General features: G+C 40.6%; 2 protein-coding genes across 5 annotated transcripts; both read left to right on the top strand.

The window, feature by feature from the left end:
- Positions 1–225: 225 nt before the first annotated feature.
- LOC100259617 (heterodimeric geranylgeranyl pyrophosphate synthase large subunit 1, chloroplastic) lies at positions 226–2,943 on the top strand. The gene is made up of 2 exons (XM_010651416.3): positions 226–588; positions 1,731–2,943. The coding sequence occupies exon 2, from the start codon at positions 1,897–1,899 to the stop codon at positions 2,767–2,769; it is 873 nt and encodes a 290-aa protein (XP_010649718.1). The 5' UTR covers positions 226–588; positions 1,731–1,896; the 3' UTR covers positions 2,770–2,943.
- A 6,824-nt stretch (positions 2,944–9,767) lies between these two features.
- On the top strand, positions 9,768–17,968 carry LOC100247642 (ubiquitin-like-specific protease ESD4). Of its 4 annotated transcripts, XM_019220019.2 has the most exons (9): positions 9,768–11,763; positions 11,871–11,950; positions 12,030–12,123; positions 12,288–12,386; positions 14,427–14,519; positions 14,621–14,740; positions 15,742–15,845; positions 16,612–16,684; positions 17,397–17,968. In XM_019220019.2, the coding sequence occupies exons 1-9, from the start codon at positions 10,921–10,923 to the stop codon at positions 17,457–17,459; spliced, it is 1,569 nt and encodes a 522-aa protein (XP_019075564.1). In that variant the 5' UTR covers positions 9,768–10,920; the 3' UTR covers positions 17,460–17,968. The 4 variants fall into 4 exon arrangements, with proteins under 4 accessions (XP_019075564.1, XP_059592759.1, XP_019075565.1 ...); XM_059736776.1 differs by having other exon boundaries at positions 10,560–11,763; positions 16,612–17,968; XM_019220020.2 differs by lacking the exon at positions 12,288–12,386 and having other exon boundaries at positions 10,561–11,763.
- The last annotated feature ends 409 nt before the right edge of the window (positions 17,969–18,377 follow it).

Here is an 18,377-nt window from a genome sequence, read left to right as displayed (position 1 = left end):
AACCCAATTTTAGAAATCTAACTCTCTATTTTTATTTTTATTTTTTATTTTAATAAAATTATCTTTATTACCAAAATAATTTTTTTTTTTTAAATATACATATAAATACTTAAAATAGTTAAGGACATTTACGTCAAAAATAAGTTATTCCTTTTAAGTAAACATACATATAAAAGTTAATTTCACAAACAGGGGATGATTAACCAATTAATTCTATTTTTAAATGTAAGGAACCATTACTCTGGCTTTTGCCCCAACCCACTCGATTTTAAGGTATTCAGAGGAGACCAAAGGGCTTTTTGGGTCTCTGTTCTCCCTCCACTGTCACAGCCGCCACGCCCTTTTAGGGGATCCCATCCACTTCCTTGGACAGTGGTGGACACAGACCAACAGAGACCCATGAAGCCTTCAGCTCTCCTGAAATACTCAGCCAACCTCACCCGCAAAGCATAGCCCGTTCTGCAGCGTCTGCGCAGGCTCATGAGTCTCCACGAATCCGACACCACCTTACAAACCAACGAGCTCCATGCAGGGCAGCCAAATCAGCATCTGAGATCTCCTTCCATAACACCAATGCCAACAATTTGGGTATGCCTTCTATGTCTTTCCCATCTATTCTCAAATTCATACTGCCAATTTAAACCCATTATTCTGAAAGAAGTGAAATTAACTCAGACGGGGGGCTTGGTCTTTGGTTTGAATGAAGTTATCTCAATGGCTTTTCTTGACTACTTGATTTATTAGATCATTTTTTTTTATTATTATTATTAAAGGATAAGTTAGATGCATATAGTTGTGTTGGATTGGTATTTGGTTTTAATGTAATTGTATTAATGTGTAGCAAGTAGTGCACTTAACTTTATCTAAGGATTAGGACCATTTATATTTATTTTACTTTAAAATTTAAGATATGTTGGGTAACGGGTTACGAAAATAGTTCTAAATGACAGTTTATGATAACAGTTTTTAAAAATTATTTTTTTATGTTTTATAAAACAAAAATTCATTTAGAATTCTATAATATTTTTAAATATGTTTTAAAAATAATTTTTTGTTTAATGTTTAATTTTTAATTATTTATATATTTTTTTTTAAGACAGTCATTCGAAAATGAATGAAAATAGTAAAAAATTATTAAAAAATGTTATTTGAAAATACTATATTTTTTATTATTAAAAATAGAAAATAAAAAACAGTTTTTAATTATTAAACACGTTTTTCTGATTTTTTTTGTTTTTTATTTTAAAAAAAACAAAAACAAATAAACCCTAACTTCCAATTAAAAAATAGTTTTTTTTAATTCATTATAATAAATAATAATAATAACAATGATAACGATAACAGTAATTGGATTTACATAAAATAATTATATCTTTCAATGATAACAGTAATTGGATTTACATAAAATAATTATATCTTTCACACGTGGGGATGAGGATTCTAACAATTGTTTCATTTGCTTTATATCAAGTTTATCACACCCTTATTTAGGTTTAAGTTCAATCTCTATTCATTAAACATCCAAATTCAACAAAATTTTAAATCCCTTTCACCTTGTATTTTTTTTAAAAAAAATTATATGAACTGTCCATCAAAATTATTAATGGATGATCTAATTCTTGACTATTTCATGAGCCAAGAAAATAAACATGAATAAAAAAATTAATTAATTTTATTTGTTTTAATATCAATTAAATTTTGTTGAACTCAAAACACTACTTTCTTCTCAGGGTAAGTAACATTCCACACCACAGCGTGGTTCGTCTTCCGAGGAACCTATCCATTCCCCTCCTATGGCCAACACGAAGACCATCCGTCACTTCTTTCTCTTACAGCTATGTCTCTGCCGGGGACACTCCCCAGAAAGAAAGACCCGACTTCAATTTCAAGGCTTACATGCTTGAGAAGGCTAAGTCAGTGAACCAAGCCCTAGACACAGCCATTCCACTGAGAGAACCCCTGGAAATTCACAAGGCTATGCGCTACTCACTCCTCGACGGCGGCAAGCGCATCCACCCCATTGTCTGTATCTCCGCTTGTGAGCTAGTTGGTGGCCAGGAATCCACTGCAATGCCCGTGGTTTGTGCTGTTGAGATGTTACATGTTGTGTCCTTGATGCAGGATGATCTCCCTTGCATGGACAATGATGATATCCGGCGAGGGAAGCCCTCCAATCACAAGGCGTTTGGTGAGAGTGTTACCATACTTGCTGTGGATGCTCTCCTGGCGTTAGCTTTTGAGCACGTAGCAACCATGAGTACAGTCGGTGTGGTTCCTCCCATGGTGACTGTCCATGCAATCCAGGAACTGGCAAGATCAATTGGTTCCCAAGGGCTAGTTGCTGGGCAGTTCTTGGACTTAAGCTCCGAGGGTTCACCCGAAATTGGATTGGAAGGGCTTGAGTCAATCCATATCAACAAAGCTGGACCGCTGTTAGAGGCCTCCGCTGTGATTGGAGCTATGCTGGGAGGTGGGTCGAGTGAACAAATGGAGATACTCCGCAAGTTTGGAAGATGTGTTGGGTTACTGTACCAGGTTGTGGATGATATCCTTGACATCACCAAATCAACCCAAGAACTGGGGAAAACGGCTGGGAAAGATTTGGTGGCTGACAAGGTCACATATCCAAAACTGGTAGGTATTGAGAAATCAAGAGAGTTTGCCGAGAAATTGAATGGGGATGCTTGGGATATGCTCTCTGAGTTTGATCAGGAGAAGGCGGCTTCATTGCTTGCTATGGTGAACTTCGCTACTTACAGACAAAACTAAATTGTTGATGCCCTCATGGATTCTAAAAAAGAGAGTTATTTCCATTTGAACGTGGCATTACAAATAAAAAATATGTATATATATACCTTGTAGAAGGCTTGCTCTTTTGTCAAGTACTCTGGATATCCATCTTCTTCCATCTAGTTTCCATTCTTTGTCACAATTTTTGACCGAGCATTGGGTCTAAGCTTCTTGGATGCTTGGTTGATTCCAACTACTTCCCCTTCTGGGGTTAATGGGTGGACTATGTGACCAGTACTCTATTGAATATGCTATTTCATCTTGATCAGTTTATTGTCACGGACTTAGTCGTTTCCTAAGCTCGTGCGGCATTTAGGCAAATCAAGACACTTGATCTTGCTAAGTCAGCCTTACCCCCGACACTTAGCTTGCTAGGCTAAGATGCTCACGACTCGGAAGCTTGAGAAGTTGTAGTAGGCAACTTTTAAATAATGGAAGCTCTTATTACTCAAAGAAGCCTTTACAAGTGCTTGGATGCTCACTTTGTTTGGTGCCTTGGCCAAATGAGGCCCTCACCTATTTATAGGCACCAATGGAACTCTCTAGAACCTTGGAGGGTTCCTTACAATTCATGAATATTCTAGAATGTCCTACACTATTCTAGAATATTCAAGAGACCTCTAGATTTCTCTAGAAAGCTTTGGACCCTTCTCATGCCTTCTACCATAGTGTAGAGTTGTGTGGACTTCTCTAGGCATTTCTAGAACCTTCCACACTCTTCCCACTAGTGGCTAAGTGTGGATGTCTCCAAGGGTCTCTAGAAGCTTCTCACCTCCTATATAAGCCATGGGGAGGGTCATTTGAAGCATCTTGTGACACTCTCCCCCACCTAAGCCGCAGACGTCCTCGTCGTGTCTTCTGCCCGGAACCGTTCAATCTGCTCCTGGAACTGCCATAGTGCATTTGCTGGCTCCCAACTAGCCTCGCTTTCTGGTAGTCCCTTCCATTTCACTAAGTACTCCGTAGCAGGAGGCACACCACGCCTTCTGATGATTCGGTCTGCAATGATGTGTTCCACCTCCTTGTCATAGGAGGTCACAACCGTTGTAGGTGCCCTCTTAGAAAGCTCTCGGCTTGGATCATCCTTGTCTTCGTGATAAGGCTTCAAGTAGCTTGCGTGGAAGACAGGATGAATCTTCAACCTCGAGGGCAGCTCGACTCTATAGGACACCTTGCCGACCTTCCCTAGTATGGGGAAGGGTTCTTCATACCTCCTCACAAGGCCCCTATGCACCAGCCTTAGGGACTTGAATTGTTGAGGAAGGAGCTTGACAAGCACCATGTCTCCGACCTTGTACTCTGTGTGTCGTCGCTTCTTGTCAGCCCACTTCTTCATTTTCTTAGCGGCCTTGTCCAAGTATGAGCCTGCTATATCAGCTTGCTCGTGCCACCCTTTTCGCGAACTTGAAAGCCGCTGGACTTCTCCCCGTATAGCCAATCGTTAGAGTGTGAGGAGTTAACGGTTGCTGTCCTGTAGCTAGCTCGAACGGACTCTTATTGGTCGCCTCACTCCTTTGCAGGTTGTATGAGAACTGGGCTATGTCTAGCAACTTAGCCCAATCCTTCTGGTTGGCACTCACGAAGTGCCTCAAGTACAACTCCAATAAAGCGTTCATCCTCTCGGTCTGCCCATCCGTCTGTGGGTGAAAACTTGTGGAGAAGTGAAGCTCCGAACCCATAAGCTTGAAGAGCTCCGTCCAAAACTTCCCTGTGAAACGTGGATCGCAATCACTGATGATGAACTTCGGCAACCTCCAATACTTGACTACGTGCTTTAGGAATAGCCTCGTCGTCTCTTCCGCAGTGCAGTCAGTCGGGGCTGCTATGAAGGTTGCATACTTAGAGAACCTGTCTACCACCACTATGATCGACCCGCTGTCCTCTGACTTGGGTAACCCGATGATGAAGTCCATGGTGACGCTGTCCCATGGCCGCTCTGCTATGGGTAATGGCTCCAACAGGCCTCTAGGTTGTCGTTGCTCCACCTTGTCTTGTTGGCACACAAGACAAGTCCTCACATAGGCCTCAACCTCATCCCGTATTTGAGGCCAATAGTAAGCCGACTCGAGTAGTACCCTAGTGTGTCGTTGCCCAGGGTGCCCTGCCCACTTGGTGTCATGGCACTCCTTAATCAGGTTCCGCCTTATGTTCCCCCACTTAGGCACGTAGAGTCGTCTCCCTTTGGTGTAGAGTAAGCCGTCCTCCACCCAAAACCGCTTGGTCTTCCCTTCATGAGCCAGGGCGATGAGGCTCTTAGCCACTAGATCATGTTTCAGTCCTTCCCTTAGAAGATCTATTATGTCTTCTTGGGGCTGACTCGTCATAGACGCTAGCTCGGTTTTGCGGCTTAGGGCGTCGGCCACATGATTAGCACTTCCCGGCTTATACTCCAGCGTATAGTCGAACTCGGCCAGGAAGTCTTGCCACCTAGCTTGTTTAGGACTCAGCTTCTTCTGTGTCTGGAAGTAGCTAGTGGCCACATTGTCGGTCTTCACTATGAAGTGAGACCCTAGCAGATAGTGCCTCCAGGTGCACAAGCAATGGACGATGGCAGTCATCTCCTTTTCCTGTACCGTGTAACGCTTCTCCGTGTCGTTTAGCTTGCGACTCTCAAATGCGATTGGGTGCCTTTCTTGCATAAGGACTCCCCCAATAGCGAAGTCTGAGGCATCTGTGTGTACCTCAAAGACCTTGGTGTGGTCAGGTAGTGCCAACACTGGCTCCTCAGTCACAGCCTTCTTCAGGTCCTCAAAGGCTTGTTAGCATCTTTCATCCCATTCCCATGCCTTATTCTTCTAAAGAAGATCAGTGAGTGGAGCAGCCCTTCCCGATAACCCTTTATGAACCGCCGGTAGTAATTAACTAAACCAAGGAAAGATCTGAGTTGAGGTACCTTGGTTGGTGGATCCCATTCTTGGATGGCCTTCACCTTGCTATCATCCATCATCAGCTTGTCATCTCTGATGCGATGCCCTAGGAAGCTCACTTCCTCCTTAGCAAACGAGCACTTCTCCTTCTTCACGTATAGCTCGTTCTGCCTCAAGATCTTAAAGACCTTCCTCAAGTGCTCTTCGTGCTCCTTTAGAGTGTTACTATAGATGACTATGTCATCCAAGTATACCACCACAAACTTATCTAAGTATGGGTGGAAGATCTTGTTCATGAGGGTGCAGAACGTTGCTGGGGCATTGGTGAGTCCGAAAGGCATCACTAAGAACTCATATGAGCCATACCTGGTCACACATGTAGTCTTCGGCTCATCTCCCTCCGCAATCCTGACTTGGTAGTAGCCTGACCTTAAGTCCAGCTTCGTGAAGTACCTTGCCCTTCCAAGTTGATCGAACAAGTCAGCAATGAGCGGGATGGGATACTTGTTCTTCACCGTCACCTTGTTGAGTGCCCGGTAGTCGATACACATCCGTAGGGATCCATTGTGTTTCTTTTGAAACAAGACCGGCGCGCCATAGGGAGCCTTGGATGGTTGGATGAACCCCGCGTCTAGCAACTCCTTAAGTTGTCTCCTTAGTTCCTCCAACTCAGGTGGTGCCATCCTATATGGCCCCATAGCAGGGGGCTTGGCTCCCGGCTCCAGCTCAATCTTGTAATCTTCCTCTCTCCTAGGAGGAAGTCTCTTAGGCAACTCGGGCGGCATCACGTCCTTGAACTCATCAAGGACCCCCTTGATTTCTTTAGGCATGGGTTCTCCCAACCCATCATCCTTTTCTTCCTTTAGGGTGGCGAGGTAGGTCACCTCTTCTCTCTTTAACCCCTTCTTTACTTGTATAGCGGATAACATAGGGGTCTTGGGCGTACCTTCAGTGACCGTAGGGACCATGCATGGCTTCTCTTCCTCTAGGATAACCATTGAGCGTAAGAAAGGTAGTGGCACGGCTTTGACCTTCTGTAGGAAGTCCATTCCTAGCACCATCTTGAAGTCATCCATGGGTGCCACTGTGAAGTCGACCCTTCCTTCCCATGAGCCGATGTGCATAGTCACCCCGCGAGCTACTCCATGTGATGGCTTGGCGGTTGAATTGACTGCCTTGAGCCATCCTCCTTCCTTGGATGCTTGGAGCTCCAGCCTTCTTGCCTCATCTTCCGAGACAAAGTTGTGAGTGGCACCTGTGTCCACCAGGGCCTTGGTGGCCTTCCCATTCACAAGGGTCTCCACATACATCAGCCCTTTGCTCTGAGGCGTCTTAGGCATCGGCTTGGCCTTAAGGGCATTTAGGAGCTGCAACGATCCCATTTTAGCATCGCCTTCCTGCTCCTTTTCCTCGATCATAGCATTTAAAGTCTTCCTCTTAGGGCAGTCCCGTGTCCAGTGCGGACCATCGCACAAGAAGCAATTGGTCCTGGGCGTGAACTCCTTTCGCTTGTTTTTGCCTTTGCCATCCTTGCCACTAGGGCCCTTGCTTGATCCTTCCTTAGAAGTGTGGCCTTGCGACCTCTTATCTCCCCCACCTTTAGTCTGGTTACCCTTGGATGGTGGCTTGGGCTTGGAAGAGTCTCCCCTTCTATAATCCACCAAGGACTCGGCTACTGCCATGGCCGTGGCTAGGTCTTGGATACCACGTCTCCTCAACTCTTGCTCGGCCCAACTTTGCAAGTTGTCCATGAAGTTGAACAGTAGCTCCTCCTCAACCATGTTAGGTATCTCAAGCATAAGAGTAGAGAATTCTTTGACATACTCACGGATCGAGCCCGTGTGCTTGAGACGCTTCAAACTCTTCCTTGCTAGGTAAGCCACGTCTTCAGGATAGAATTGTCTCTTGATTTCTCTCTTAAAGGCATCCCATGTGTCTATGGTGCACGTCTCTCTCTCTATGTCGGCAAATCGTCGACGCCACCATAGAGTAGCATTATCAGTGAGGTAAAGGGTCGCGGTGCGTACCTTAGTGGCTTCATCCGTCAATGCAATTGCCTCAAAGTAACGCTCCATGTGCCACAAGAAGTTATCCAGCTCCTTCGCATCCCTCTTGCCACTGAACGTGTGTGGCTTGGGCACCTCCACCCTTGGTGCCTCATGAGTGGCCATGACTCGTGCTGATACCGCAGTCTTGTAGATGGCCAGCTCTTGTCGGATCTCTTGGTCTCGGGCATCCATGCGTGCAGCCAAGGCCTCCATCCTTGACTCCACACTAGCGAACATGGTCATGACCTTGTCTTGGAAAGACATGAACTCCTTGTGTGACATCGGTTGAACTTGCGAGACCAACACCCCCTCGCGAAGGTCTTGGATCTGCTCCCTTAGATCCTCTAAGCCCTTCTCCATGCCTTGCTCGATCAAGTCCACCCCTTCCCGAGTGTCTGCCATGGCTAGCTCCACCTTGGCTAACCTTGCCTCCATGTTGGCAACAACATCACGAGATGTATCCTTCTTACCTCTGCCCCTGCCCCGTGCAGTAGGCTCGGCCTCCCTCCCACGGGTTTGTTCGCTAGTCTCCTCCACGTTAGAGCCCGACATGCTTCCCTTATGCCCGCTTCGTAGCCGCGCTCTGATACCACTTGTCACGGACTTAGTCGTTTCCTAAGCTCGTGCGGCACTTAGGCAAATCAAGACACTTGATCTTGCTAAGTCAGCCTTACCCCCGACACTTAGCTTGCTAGGCTAAGATGCTCACGACTCGGAAGCTTGAGAGGTTGTAGTAGGCAACTTTTAAATAATGGAAGCTCTTATTACTCAAAGAAGCCTTTACAAGTGCTTGGATGCTCACTTTGTTTGGTGCCTTGGCCAAATGAGGCCCTCACCTATTTATAGGCACCAATGGAACTCTCTAGAACCTTGGAGGGTTCCTTACAATTCATGAATATTCTAGAATGTCCTACACTATTCTAGAATATTCAAGAGACCTCTAGATTTCTCTAGAAAGCTTTGGACCCTTCTCATGCCTTCTACCATAGTGTAGAGTTGTGTGGACTTCTCTAGGCATTTCTAGAACCTTCCACACTCTTCCCACTAGTGGCTAAGTGTGGATGTCTCCAAGGGTCTCTAGAAGCTTCTCACCTCCTATATAAGCCATGGGGAGGGTCATTTGAAACATCTTGTGACATTATGCTATCTCAGAGAAGAATCATCCACATGCAGTATTTTCCGTTTTCAGATGATCAGGGAATTGTCTGGTATGCAGTCTTCTTCATTCTACCGGACAAATACTCTCCACCATATTATTAATTTATCTTGCTAGTTCTTGGGTATGGGCTCTTTCCGCCGACAAGTTCTTGGGGCTTTTTACTCCCTCGCCATTCATTGTTAGTCCAAATGTCAAAGTCTTCCTTTTGCAAATGCTCTTGAAGACCTCTAAACCCCTCGCCCCGCCCGCACGCCCCCCCGGGCGGCCCATCATCAACTTTCATAAATGTCTGTCAGTGTAGTACCCATACTTTTTTCTCCAATTACAATTCATGAGCCAGGGAAATTTTTGGCTCTTGGTCAATTGACGAATTCTACATTACAGCACTATCCACACAAAAATTATTGAAAATAAACTTACGAATTCAACTTTAAAAAGAAAAAAAAAATTATTGATTAGGTAAGCTAGGTAACCCTTTAAATATCAATCAAATCACTTTGTCAAAATATACAAGACGTCTAGGTTATACAAATATAGAGATGTATTCATTGATGAGAAATAAAAAAAACATATACGATGATTGGTTTGATGATAAGATAGAATCTTGGTTTGCAAACAAGGGCATCAATTTCACGAGAGTTGATGAAATTGTAGATTTTCTTTAGGCTTATGAAATATTCGTTCATAGTACGTAGAAATCATGGGAAATCACTTTTAAAGCTTCTTAAAATGAAAGAAAAAAGTTAATAATTTTGTTTCAAACTCTTCAATTTAAGACTTTTTTAGATTATGTTTTAATCTTCATTGAAAACTCGAGGTTGTTGCGAGATGAACCGGAATGATATTGCTAAGTTTAGAAAGATCCCAAAAAAGACAAATTGAATTTATTTAAAGCATGGAGTGGACTAGGTATTTTAAAATTGAACAAAAATATTTTTAAATACTCCTTAACCACTCAAGCAACTAAAGAGTGCTCAAACACTCCTAAAGGCACTCAAGTGGCACAAAGATTTCAATCTCCGCAAATATTTTTATTTTCATATTTTAATTGATTTTATTCTAGAAATTCGAGTTTGAATGCTAAAAATGGTTTTGAACTTTTGATATGCTTTTTGCAAAAACCTAATTTGCCTTTCTAAATCCAAAATTCTCAAATACATTTGTTTTTGCATTTGTTGAGTTGAGAAGAAGATTTATATCTACCGGTGTTTAAAAGATCCATTAGAAGTACATCACAAATGTGAAGTTTAGTATAGATTTTAAAAAGTAAAACTTAAAGATAACATGCATCAAGTAAATTTGTATATTATTTTTTTGAATAATGGATTTGTAATTAGAAATCTTGGACCTCGGGATTTTTATGTACGTTGAAATCTTATGTCTTATGTTTTGATTATTCTTTACAAGTCCCTATTTCAAGAAGAAAAAGTTAAATAATTAAAAATAAATTATTTTTGGGTAAAAGTTTCAAAACACCTTTTTCATAATTTATAGATATTAATTAAACTTTTAAGCTTATATAGTTTGAAACTTGAAAGGTGAAAGTGTCTTCTCCGCAGGCACATATAAAAAATAAAAAATTAAAAAAAATCAACTTTTTGAAAGAATAATTTTGTTATTATTTAACACACCGTGGAATTTTAATTTAAATTAATTTCTCCTTTTTTTTTTTTTCATTTTTCAATATATTCTGAAGAAAAAAAAAAAACAAAGAAGCCGAAATTCTCTTTGGAAAATTGAATGCATATAGAACTATGGAGCATGCTTCATATTACGAAATTTCACGAATTCTCACTCTCCATTACCAAAACCTTCCTCTAGGGTTTCATCCTCTCCGATTCATGCTCTGATCCAAATCTCTCCTTCAATATTTGGCCTTTTTTTCCTTCCTTCTTCACACAATTTTATTTTTTTTGGGTTCAATTTGGGGTTAATTGACCTACTTTTTCTCGTCTCAAAACCCTAATTTTCAAAACCCACATGCTAAATTTTCTTCAGAATGGCTGTTCCTAGATGGGTTACTTTTTTCTAGGGTTTTTGAATTCTGGGTCAATCAATGGGTGCCCTAACTAGCAATCGTAAGCGCGGTGACGAATGTTTCACCTTGAATCATACGTTCTTGTCTCCGTATCCTCAAGATTTGGACCGTAGAATCGATTCTCACATTTCCAAGAAGCCTAGGCTTTCATCTATGCCACAGACCCCGGACCCTGCCGTTTCGTCGAGAAGTACTGCTTCAAGAATTCAGCGGTACCCCGAGCCGACGGCGAAGTTGCGTAGGGAAGTTCATGCCCCGTGTAGAGTGGTCAAATTCGGATTTGCAGCGAGTTCAAATCGGGAGTCGAGGTTAAGGATTGGTGAGGTCGACGAGAAGGTAGGTTTGAGTAACGTTATGGGGAATGTTCTTAGCTCTCAATATGAAAAGGCAAAAAATACTGCAATTCAAGCGTTACGGTACTTCAGGAAGGATAAGGAGGTGATTGATGTGGGAAATGAGCGAGGTGAAGATTTAGCGTCGGAAGATTCAAGTATAGAAGAGATTGAGGCTGTGGAAGATGGGCGAGAAGGGCGGTCTGTGGTTTCAGATGAGAGGTCACGGGGGGCTGATGGGGCGGCTGTTCCCGATATCCAGGAATTGGAAACAAAAAATTTCGACCGGCGGCTTTGGCAGTCTTCTTCTTCTGGTGTTACGGAATTGAGTAATGTTAATTTGAAGATGTTGGATTCATTGACTCTGCGTGAGACGGATGTTGAGTTAGGAGTGCTTCCGCACAAAAAGTGGTTGGATTCTGCTGAGAAACGGAATTCCAAATTGAGAGATTTGAGTGTTCAAATTAAGTTTTTGGAGGCTCAACGATCTTCATTGCATGCATTACGCCCTGCAAAGAAACCAGAGGAGGTGAAATGTTCTTTCTTGCCTTCCTTTTCTAGGAGTCGTGGCTATAATTACAATAGGTAGTGGTGCCTTAATTTTTGTGCCCTAAAAGTTTATCAGTTAATTTTCAGGAGGTACCTAGAGAACCTTTCCTCCCTCTTACACAGGAGGAAGAGGCCGAGGTTGATCGTGCCTTATCTTCCATAAATAGGTATGGCGTGATATATAAGTCATTGGCTCTTGAAAGGGGTATTATACAAATATAACATTGTTGGGCTTCACTTTTACAGGAGGAAGGTATTGGTCACCCATGAGATCTCCAACATTGAGATTACAGGAGAAATATTGCAATGCCTTCAACCCACTGCATGGTTGAACGATGAGGTGGTTCTTTGGGTTGTAGTTGCTCAATTTTTCTGTGAATTTTGAAAAAGTAGAGAGCTTTGTGATCTCTTAAACATGTGAATGCTGCTTGCAGACCTAGTTGGATCAACTGGTTAACTTGTAAACCGGTTTCTTAGACAGGAATGTGCTTTCTTCTTTTGTAGGTCATAAATGTGTACCTCGAGTTACTGAAAGAGAGAGAAAAGAGAGAACCGAAAAAGTTTTTGAAATGTCATTTCTTCAACACATTCTTTTATAAAAAGGTTAGTTACTTGTTCTTTTATGGAAAGTTGTTGTACCATCACACTTAGCTTTATATACCATGCATTTACTTAGAACATTGTTGGCCCATTGCTCATCCATTTACTAGCAACCAGAGTCTAAAATCTTGTTTCCATATTTGTTGATCTTTGCTCATATCATTAATTTGCTTGTGTTTCAATTATCTAATTAAGTACTGATTTGCAGTTAATAGATTTTACTGGTATTGACTGCTTTATACTTAGAGTCCATCTGGAAGTGATTCTGAATAAAGCACTTTTAGTTTGTAGCACTTTCATCACAAGGGATTTTAAGAAGAATTACTTCCATGTTTGGCAATAAACAACCAAAAAAAAGTGCTTTGACAGTAGTTTTTTTTAATAAGTAAGAGATTGTATTCAAGAGGAAAAATTCATGAGAGTACACCTAGGGTATACAATGAGCTAGAAAAACAAAAAAGAACAAGAGGGGAAACAAAAACAGGTCGTACCCTCAAGAAGAACCCAACCAATCTACACAATCAACTAAGGACAAAGAATACCCATGAATGTACACCCGAATCCACAAAGCAATTTTGTAAAAGAAAGAACTTTTAAGACTTTGATTTGACATCTCCACATTCGGTTTCTTTCCTTCCAAATAATCTAAAATATACATAAAGGGGTTACTCTCCAAGCCTTCCTACACCTTCTTCCCATAGAAAAACCTAGCCACCCTAGGAGGGTGTCCCGAACTGAGCTGAAAATAACCCATTGGACCCCAAATAAGGAGAACACTAACTGTCATAAGACCCTTGCCTTAACACAATGAAGGAGGACATAGTCAATAGTTTCCGAATCCCCTTTGCAAAGTGCACACTTGTTGACTAGCAACCAACCTCTTTTTTGAAGCTAGTCCAAAGTCAACACATTCCCTTAACAAGCTTCCCAAGCAAAAAATCTCACTTTAGAGGGGACCCAAGGATTGCATATAATCCCTACCGGAAAATGGGTAGCACAATCTGGTTCCTACAACGCATAGAGAGCTCTTACAGAAAAACTTCCTTTGCTATCACTCTTCTAAACCACTTTATCCTTTTGCTCCCTATTCATCGAGTGGCCTTACAATTTCAAAAGGTACCTCTCCACAAAATCCAACTCCCAATCATTAAGATTCCTAACAAAATGGAAGTTTCAAATCCCTCCCCCCTCCCTTTGCTCCCACAAATCAGCCACTCATGTCTCTTTTGCCTCGGATAAAGCATACAAATTAGGGTACAACTCTTTTAAAGGCTCTTGACTACATCTATCTCTCCAAAACTTCACTATCTTCCCATCTCCAATAGCATGGCACACATTAGAGCTGAAGAGGTCCCACTCCTTACTTATAGCTTTCCAAAAGCCAACCGCAAAAGGGTTTCTCACCTTACAAGACCGCCACCCTCCTTCTTCCTCCCCATACTTTCCCTTGATGACCTTCTTCCAAAGCGAATCCCTATCACTTGCATATCGCCAACACCATTTACAGAGAAGAACTTTATTCATCAAAGAGAGCGAACAAACACCGAGTCTACCTTTCTTCTTTGCACTACAAATGGATGACTACTTCACTAAGAGGGGTTTGTGGTTTGACAATAGTTTTGTAATGTGTTATTCTTTAGATTTGCAAAAGTTTGTCAAACACCTAATTTCTGCAAGAAAGCATTTCCAAGTGTTTGGAAGCACTTTTTAGCCTTTTCTAAATCGCTTCCAAACATATTCTTATAATCCTTCTTTAGGTTATATTTTCCCGATGGTAAGTGGGAATGATAGTCATCATATTTGTTATCAACTTCTATTTGAATTTCATTCTACCTTCTTTTTCTTTTTTCACCAATCAGAGTTGGATTGCTCATTTTGCTGTTTATGTATGATTTTGGAAATTCATATCTGTTAGTGATATTTGAAATACTGTTTTCTGTTCCACATTTACTTATCTCAGGTTTCTGTTTGGTCTTTGGTTTCTATAATTTAAGTTTGGTGGTGTTGATATCATGATCCTCTTTTCCTGAATGATGTTCCCAGTTAATAAGTGGGAGGAATTCCTATGACTATAAATCTGTTAGAAGATGGACTACGCAAAGGAAGTTGGGATACAGCCTTAGTGAATGTGACAAAGTAAAGTCATTGTACCCTTCCCTTTTTTTCCTTTGTGATGGCCATTACTTTTGCTTTATTGCACATTGATCTCTCATATTTGATTTTGTTAATAACATCAGATATTTGTCCCCATCCATCAAGAGATACATTGGTGCTTAGCGGTTATCAATAAACAGGATAAGAAGTTCCAGTATCTTGATTCACTCAAAGGAATGGATACCCGAGTGCTGAAAGTATTGGTATGCTTTTGTCAGTTTTATGGTTATGTCACATTGAGCCTAAATTTATGATTTTGAGATGCATGCGATGAATCCTAAGAGTAGTCCATAGACTGTGGCTTTGGTTTTTTGTGGTCACACAATTCTTCGTTGTGTAGTCTCCTTTTATTCTGGAGAGGATTATTCAACATTCCTAATAACAACTAGCAAGGGATTCCCTCTGTTAAATGAACTCCTGATTCCAAAAGCAATGTCTGTTTTTTTATTCATTCAGTGATACCCTTTTGATAATCCAAAGGAAACTCTAGTCTACTTGCTCCAAAACCAGTTCACTTTTGAGCACATGTAATGTACTGAATGAGTGAGACCACTCATAGATTAGTTTTCAGCTTTAAATATGGTTATCAAACAATCCATGTATTTTAAATGTTAAGACTATCAAGGAGCCATTGAATGGGTTGAATTGGAACATCAGTTCTGTTATTGGCATTTGACTATTTGCTGCTGACTGTGAATCTGTGAAATACATTCACAGGCCCAGATCTGCATGAGTAGTCATTATATTATCTACCTTTCTAATTCGATATTTGCAAAATAATTAAACTCTGGCAACACATTCTAAGAAAGCACTCTTGTCCACAGAACCACCTCAGTTGTTGAGTTTGGCTGATAAATGGTCCAAGGAAAGATGAGTTAAGTTAATACTTGTCCATTTGTCTGGGCCAAGCTCAAGAACAAGAGATAGAAATTGAGCCCAGTTCAACCTGAGTTGGGCATTGCTCCTGAATGACTGAGTTGAGCTTGAAAACGTGACTATCCAGTTTGGTGCATTCACAGCTATAGATTACTTAAATTGGTTTCAAGACATGCAGATTTGATCTTATGGTTGAGATAAGTCACTGTCATATTGTAATAAAGATGGACCATCTTGTGCATTTTAGGTTGTTTTCTTTTTTATCCAAGAAGATCAATATATTTGCTGTTGTGAAAGTCATGCTTATATTGATTTGCTAATATGCCAGGCTAGATACTATGTGGATGAAGTGAAGGACAAGAGTGAGAAGGACATTGACCTGAGTTCTTGGGAGCAAGAATACGTAGAAGACCTTCCTGAACAGAAGAATGGGTGTGTATATTTTCTTTTTTTCTTTTTTTCTTTTTTCTTTTTTTTTTTTTCTGTTGCCCTTCAGAATCACTTCACAAAGGAATTTCCTTTTTGGCAACTTATTGCAATATGCGAATAAACATTTGAATGATGAAACATGCTGTAAGATCATGACTAAGAGAGTCTACCTAAAAAGAAACAAGAGAAGAAATATCATGTTGTGTAAACTCATGGATTTGCTCATGCTCCTTTCCTGCTTCTATCCTTTTGCCAGCTATCATACAAAATTTGATTGTGGTTCAAAGAAACGTTTGGAATTTCAGAAACAACAGGGGTCTTGGATGTTCAATGAATAAATAGAAATACAAGTCACTTTTTTGTGTTTCATGGAGACAAATCACATAGTTCTGTGAGGAGGCATCGTTGAAATCACAAATGGAATGTGATGAACTGATTCAATCTCAACAGAGGATCAAATTCCGATTACTCTGCGGATTTTTTTATTTATCTTTGTACATATGATGACGCTGTTGACAAGTTTACTGTTTACTGTTGCATTTTCATAGGGGCTCCTTCCTTTAAAGAACATAAATAAGCCGGTAATTGCATTGTTTTTTAGCTTTTCATCTTTCACTATCAATTATGTAGATAGAGTGGGAAATTGTTTTTAATAATAGGATGAGGAAATGATATTCAAGCGCATGGTGCTTGCTTAAAACTCAATTCTGGTGGTGTAGATTGTTTTCTGATTATTAGGTTATATTCAATTGTTTTTTTCCCTAATCAGGTACGACTGTGGCATGTTCATGATCAAATATGCTGATTTCTATAGCAGAGGCATAGAGCTCTGTTTCAACCAGGTAATGCACATAATGCTGCTCATGCATGGAGAAATATATGTATATCCTTGTATCCTTTTTTTTCTGTGTTAAGACATCTTCCTCTTATTCAGTCTCCAATGCGCCTATAAACTTCCCATGTGTTACTTGAACTGTCAAACATAGAGATTCATTACACATCTGATAGTGACGATCTGCCTATTCCAAAATATAGAATCAAGGGGCGAAATGGAGGGTGAGAAATGAATAAGAGAGTTTTCTGCAACTGCCACTATATTTTTTGTGCAGTTTTTTTACCTATCAATCAATAAAGAAATAAATTTTGTGTATGGTTTCTTGTTATTCATCCAATAATTTTTCCTTATATTAATCCTTTGAAGGATTTTGATTTCAAATCATAGCATGTGATCACCCCAATTTCATCATCTGTAAGTTATTTATCAAAAATCAATTGTAGTAAGTGAATTGCTCCGTGTGTTTGCATAGACCATTCGTTATGAAGCCCCTTTGATGTGATGGGGTTCAAACCTCAAAAAGTGCAGAAAGAATGGAACCATTTGATTCCCATGGATATCCAAATGCTTTCTTTGTAACTGTAACTTCTTAATCCAATAGAATATTGTGAAATGTGTCTTCAACAATCAGATTGTTAAGATCAATCTCATCTTGCTGGATGAATCAGAAGGATTTCTAGTACTAGTCATCAACTGATCCTGTTTATTTTTCCTTGTAGGAACACATGCCCTATTTTCGGTTGAGGACTGCTAAGGAGATTTTAAAATTGAAAGCCGACTAATCATGTTATTCTGGCTATATGAATACCTTGTAGTAATCCCTCATTATTTTGAGGACAGTTCTGCACTGAAGGATGAGTGGTTTTGAAAAATTGATAATCCCATTTTGACAAGGATTGCTTCACTTTACCAAATCCTGAAGCAGTAGCCTTTGCAGGGGTTCTGGTTTGTTGGATTGGACAAATTGGTCAAGATTATCTTGTTGAGACAACCCAGGTAAGCTTTAATTAAAGTGTACGAGGCAGGATGGGAACTTGTATATACTACATATTAAGTGCCAGTATTGAGTTGTGAGACATTTTTTGTCAGTAGGGAGTTTTCTGAGTGTTGAGCTGTGTGTTAATTTTTAAGATGTGAGGCTCATTGTTTTTTCTTTTTCCTTCTGCTGGGTCCATAGTGGCATCCCATAGCTTATTTCACCAGATTCTCATCAATTCATAAATGTACTGAGAGGTTTCTCCGTTTACTTCTTTTGGGAAAAAAGAGAAATACTTGTTTAGATTTTTGGAAATCTTCCTCTTCTGTTCTCATGGGATTCATAATGAGGTACTAGTTTTGTTTTCTGACACTTGCTGTGCTCAGTGTTAATAGTAAAATATATATTATTGTGACACAGGAATGCGATTTTGTCTGTGTTATGATTCTCACTGAATGTTGCTTAGTTGTCCCGTAGGTTCCTTCTAAATCAGGTAGTTGACAAAGGGAGCTTCGAAGGCTACTTTACACTTTATGTAAACTTTGTTCTTTGTTAGAAGACTCGGTAAGCTCCTAACACTGAACTGTTTTGACCTCATTGGACTAAATTAGTGAGCTGAAACTTCCCAACATGTCTTTTTTGGGCCACTGCAGAAGGGGAATCTGTCCTCATCCTCGTTCATTCATAGACTGAAAACCCAAATTTAAACAAAAGGTGGCCATCA

This window comes from Vitis vinifera, chromosome 5 (assembly GCF_030704535.1).
Source record: "Vitis vinifera cultivar Pinot Noir 40024 chromosome 5, ASM3070453v1".
Lineage (NCBI taxonomy): Eukaryota > Viridiplantae > Streptophyta > Magnoliopsida > Vitales > Vitaceae > Vitis > Vitis vinifera.
Note: the sequence above shows the minus strand (reverse complement) of the source record. Positions and strands in the feature narration are given on the sequence as shown.

Bases quoted from the DNA above. Each gene is read 5' to 3' on its own strand.
- LOC100259617 (XM_010651416.3), top strand. From the start codon at position 1,897: ATGCTTGAGAAGGCTAAGTCAGTGAACCAAGCCCTAGACACAGCCATT.
- LOC100247642 (XM_059736776.1), top strand. From the start codon at position 10,921: ATGGGTGCCCTAACTAGCAATCGTAAGCGCGGTGACGAATGTTTCACC. The intron at 11,951-12,029 runs GTATGGCGTGAT...TCACTTTTACAG, and splicing joins GCCTTATCTTCCATAAATAG to GAGGAAGGTATTGGTCACCC. The intron at 15,846-16,611 runs GTGTGTATATTT...TTCCCTAATCAG, and splicing joins CTTCCTGAACAGAAGAATGG to GTACGACTGTGGCATGTTCA.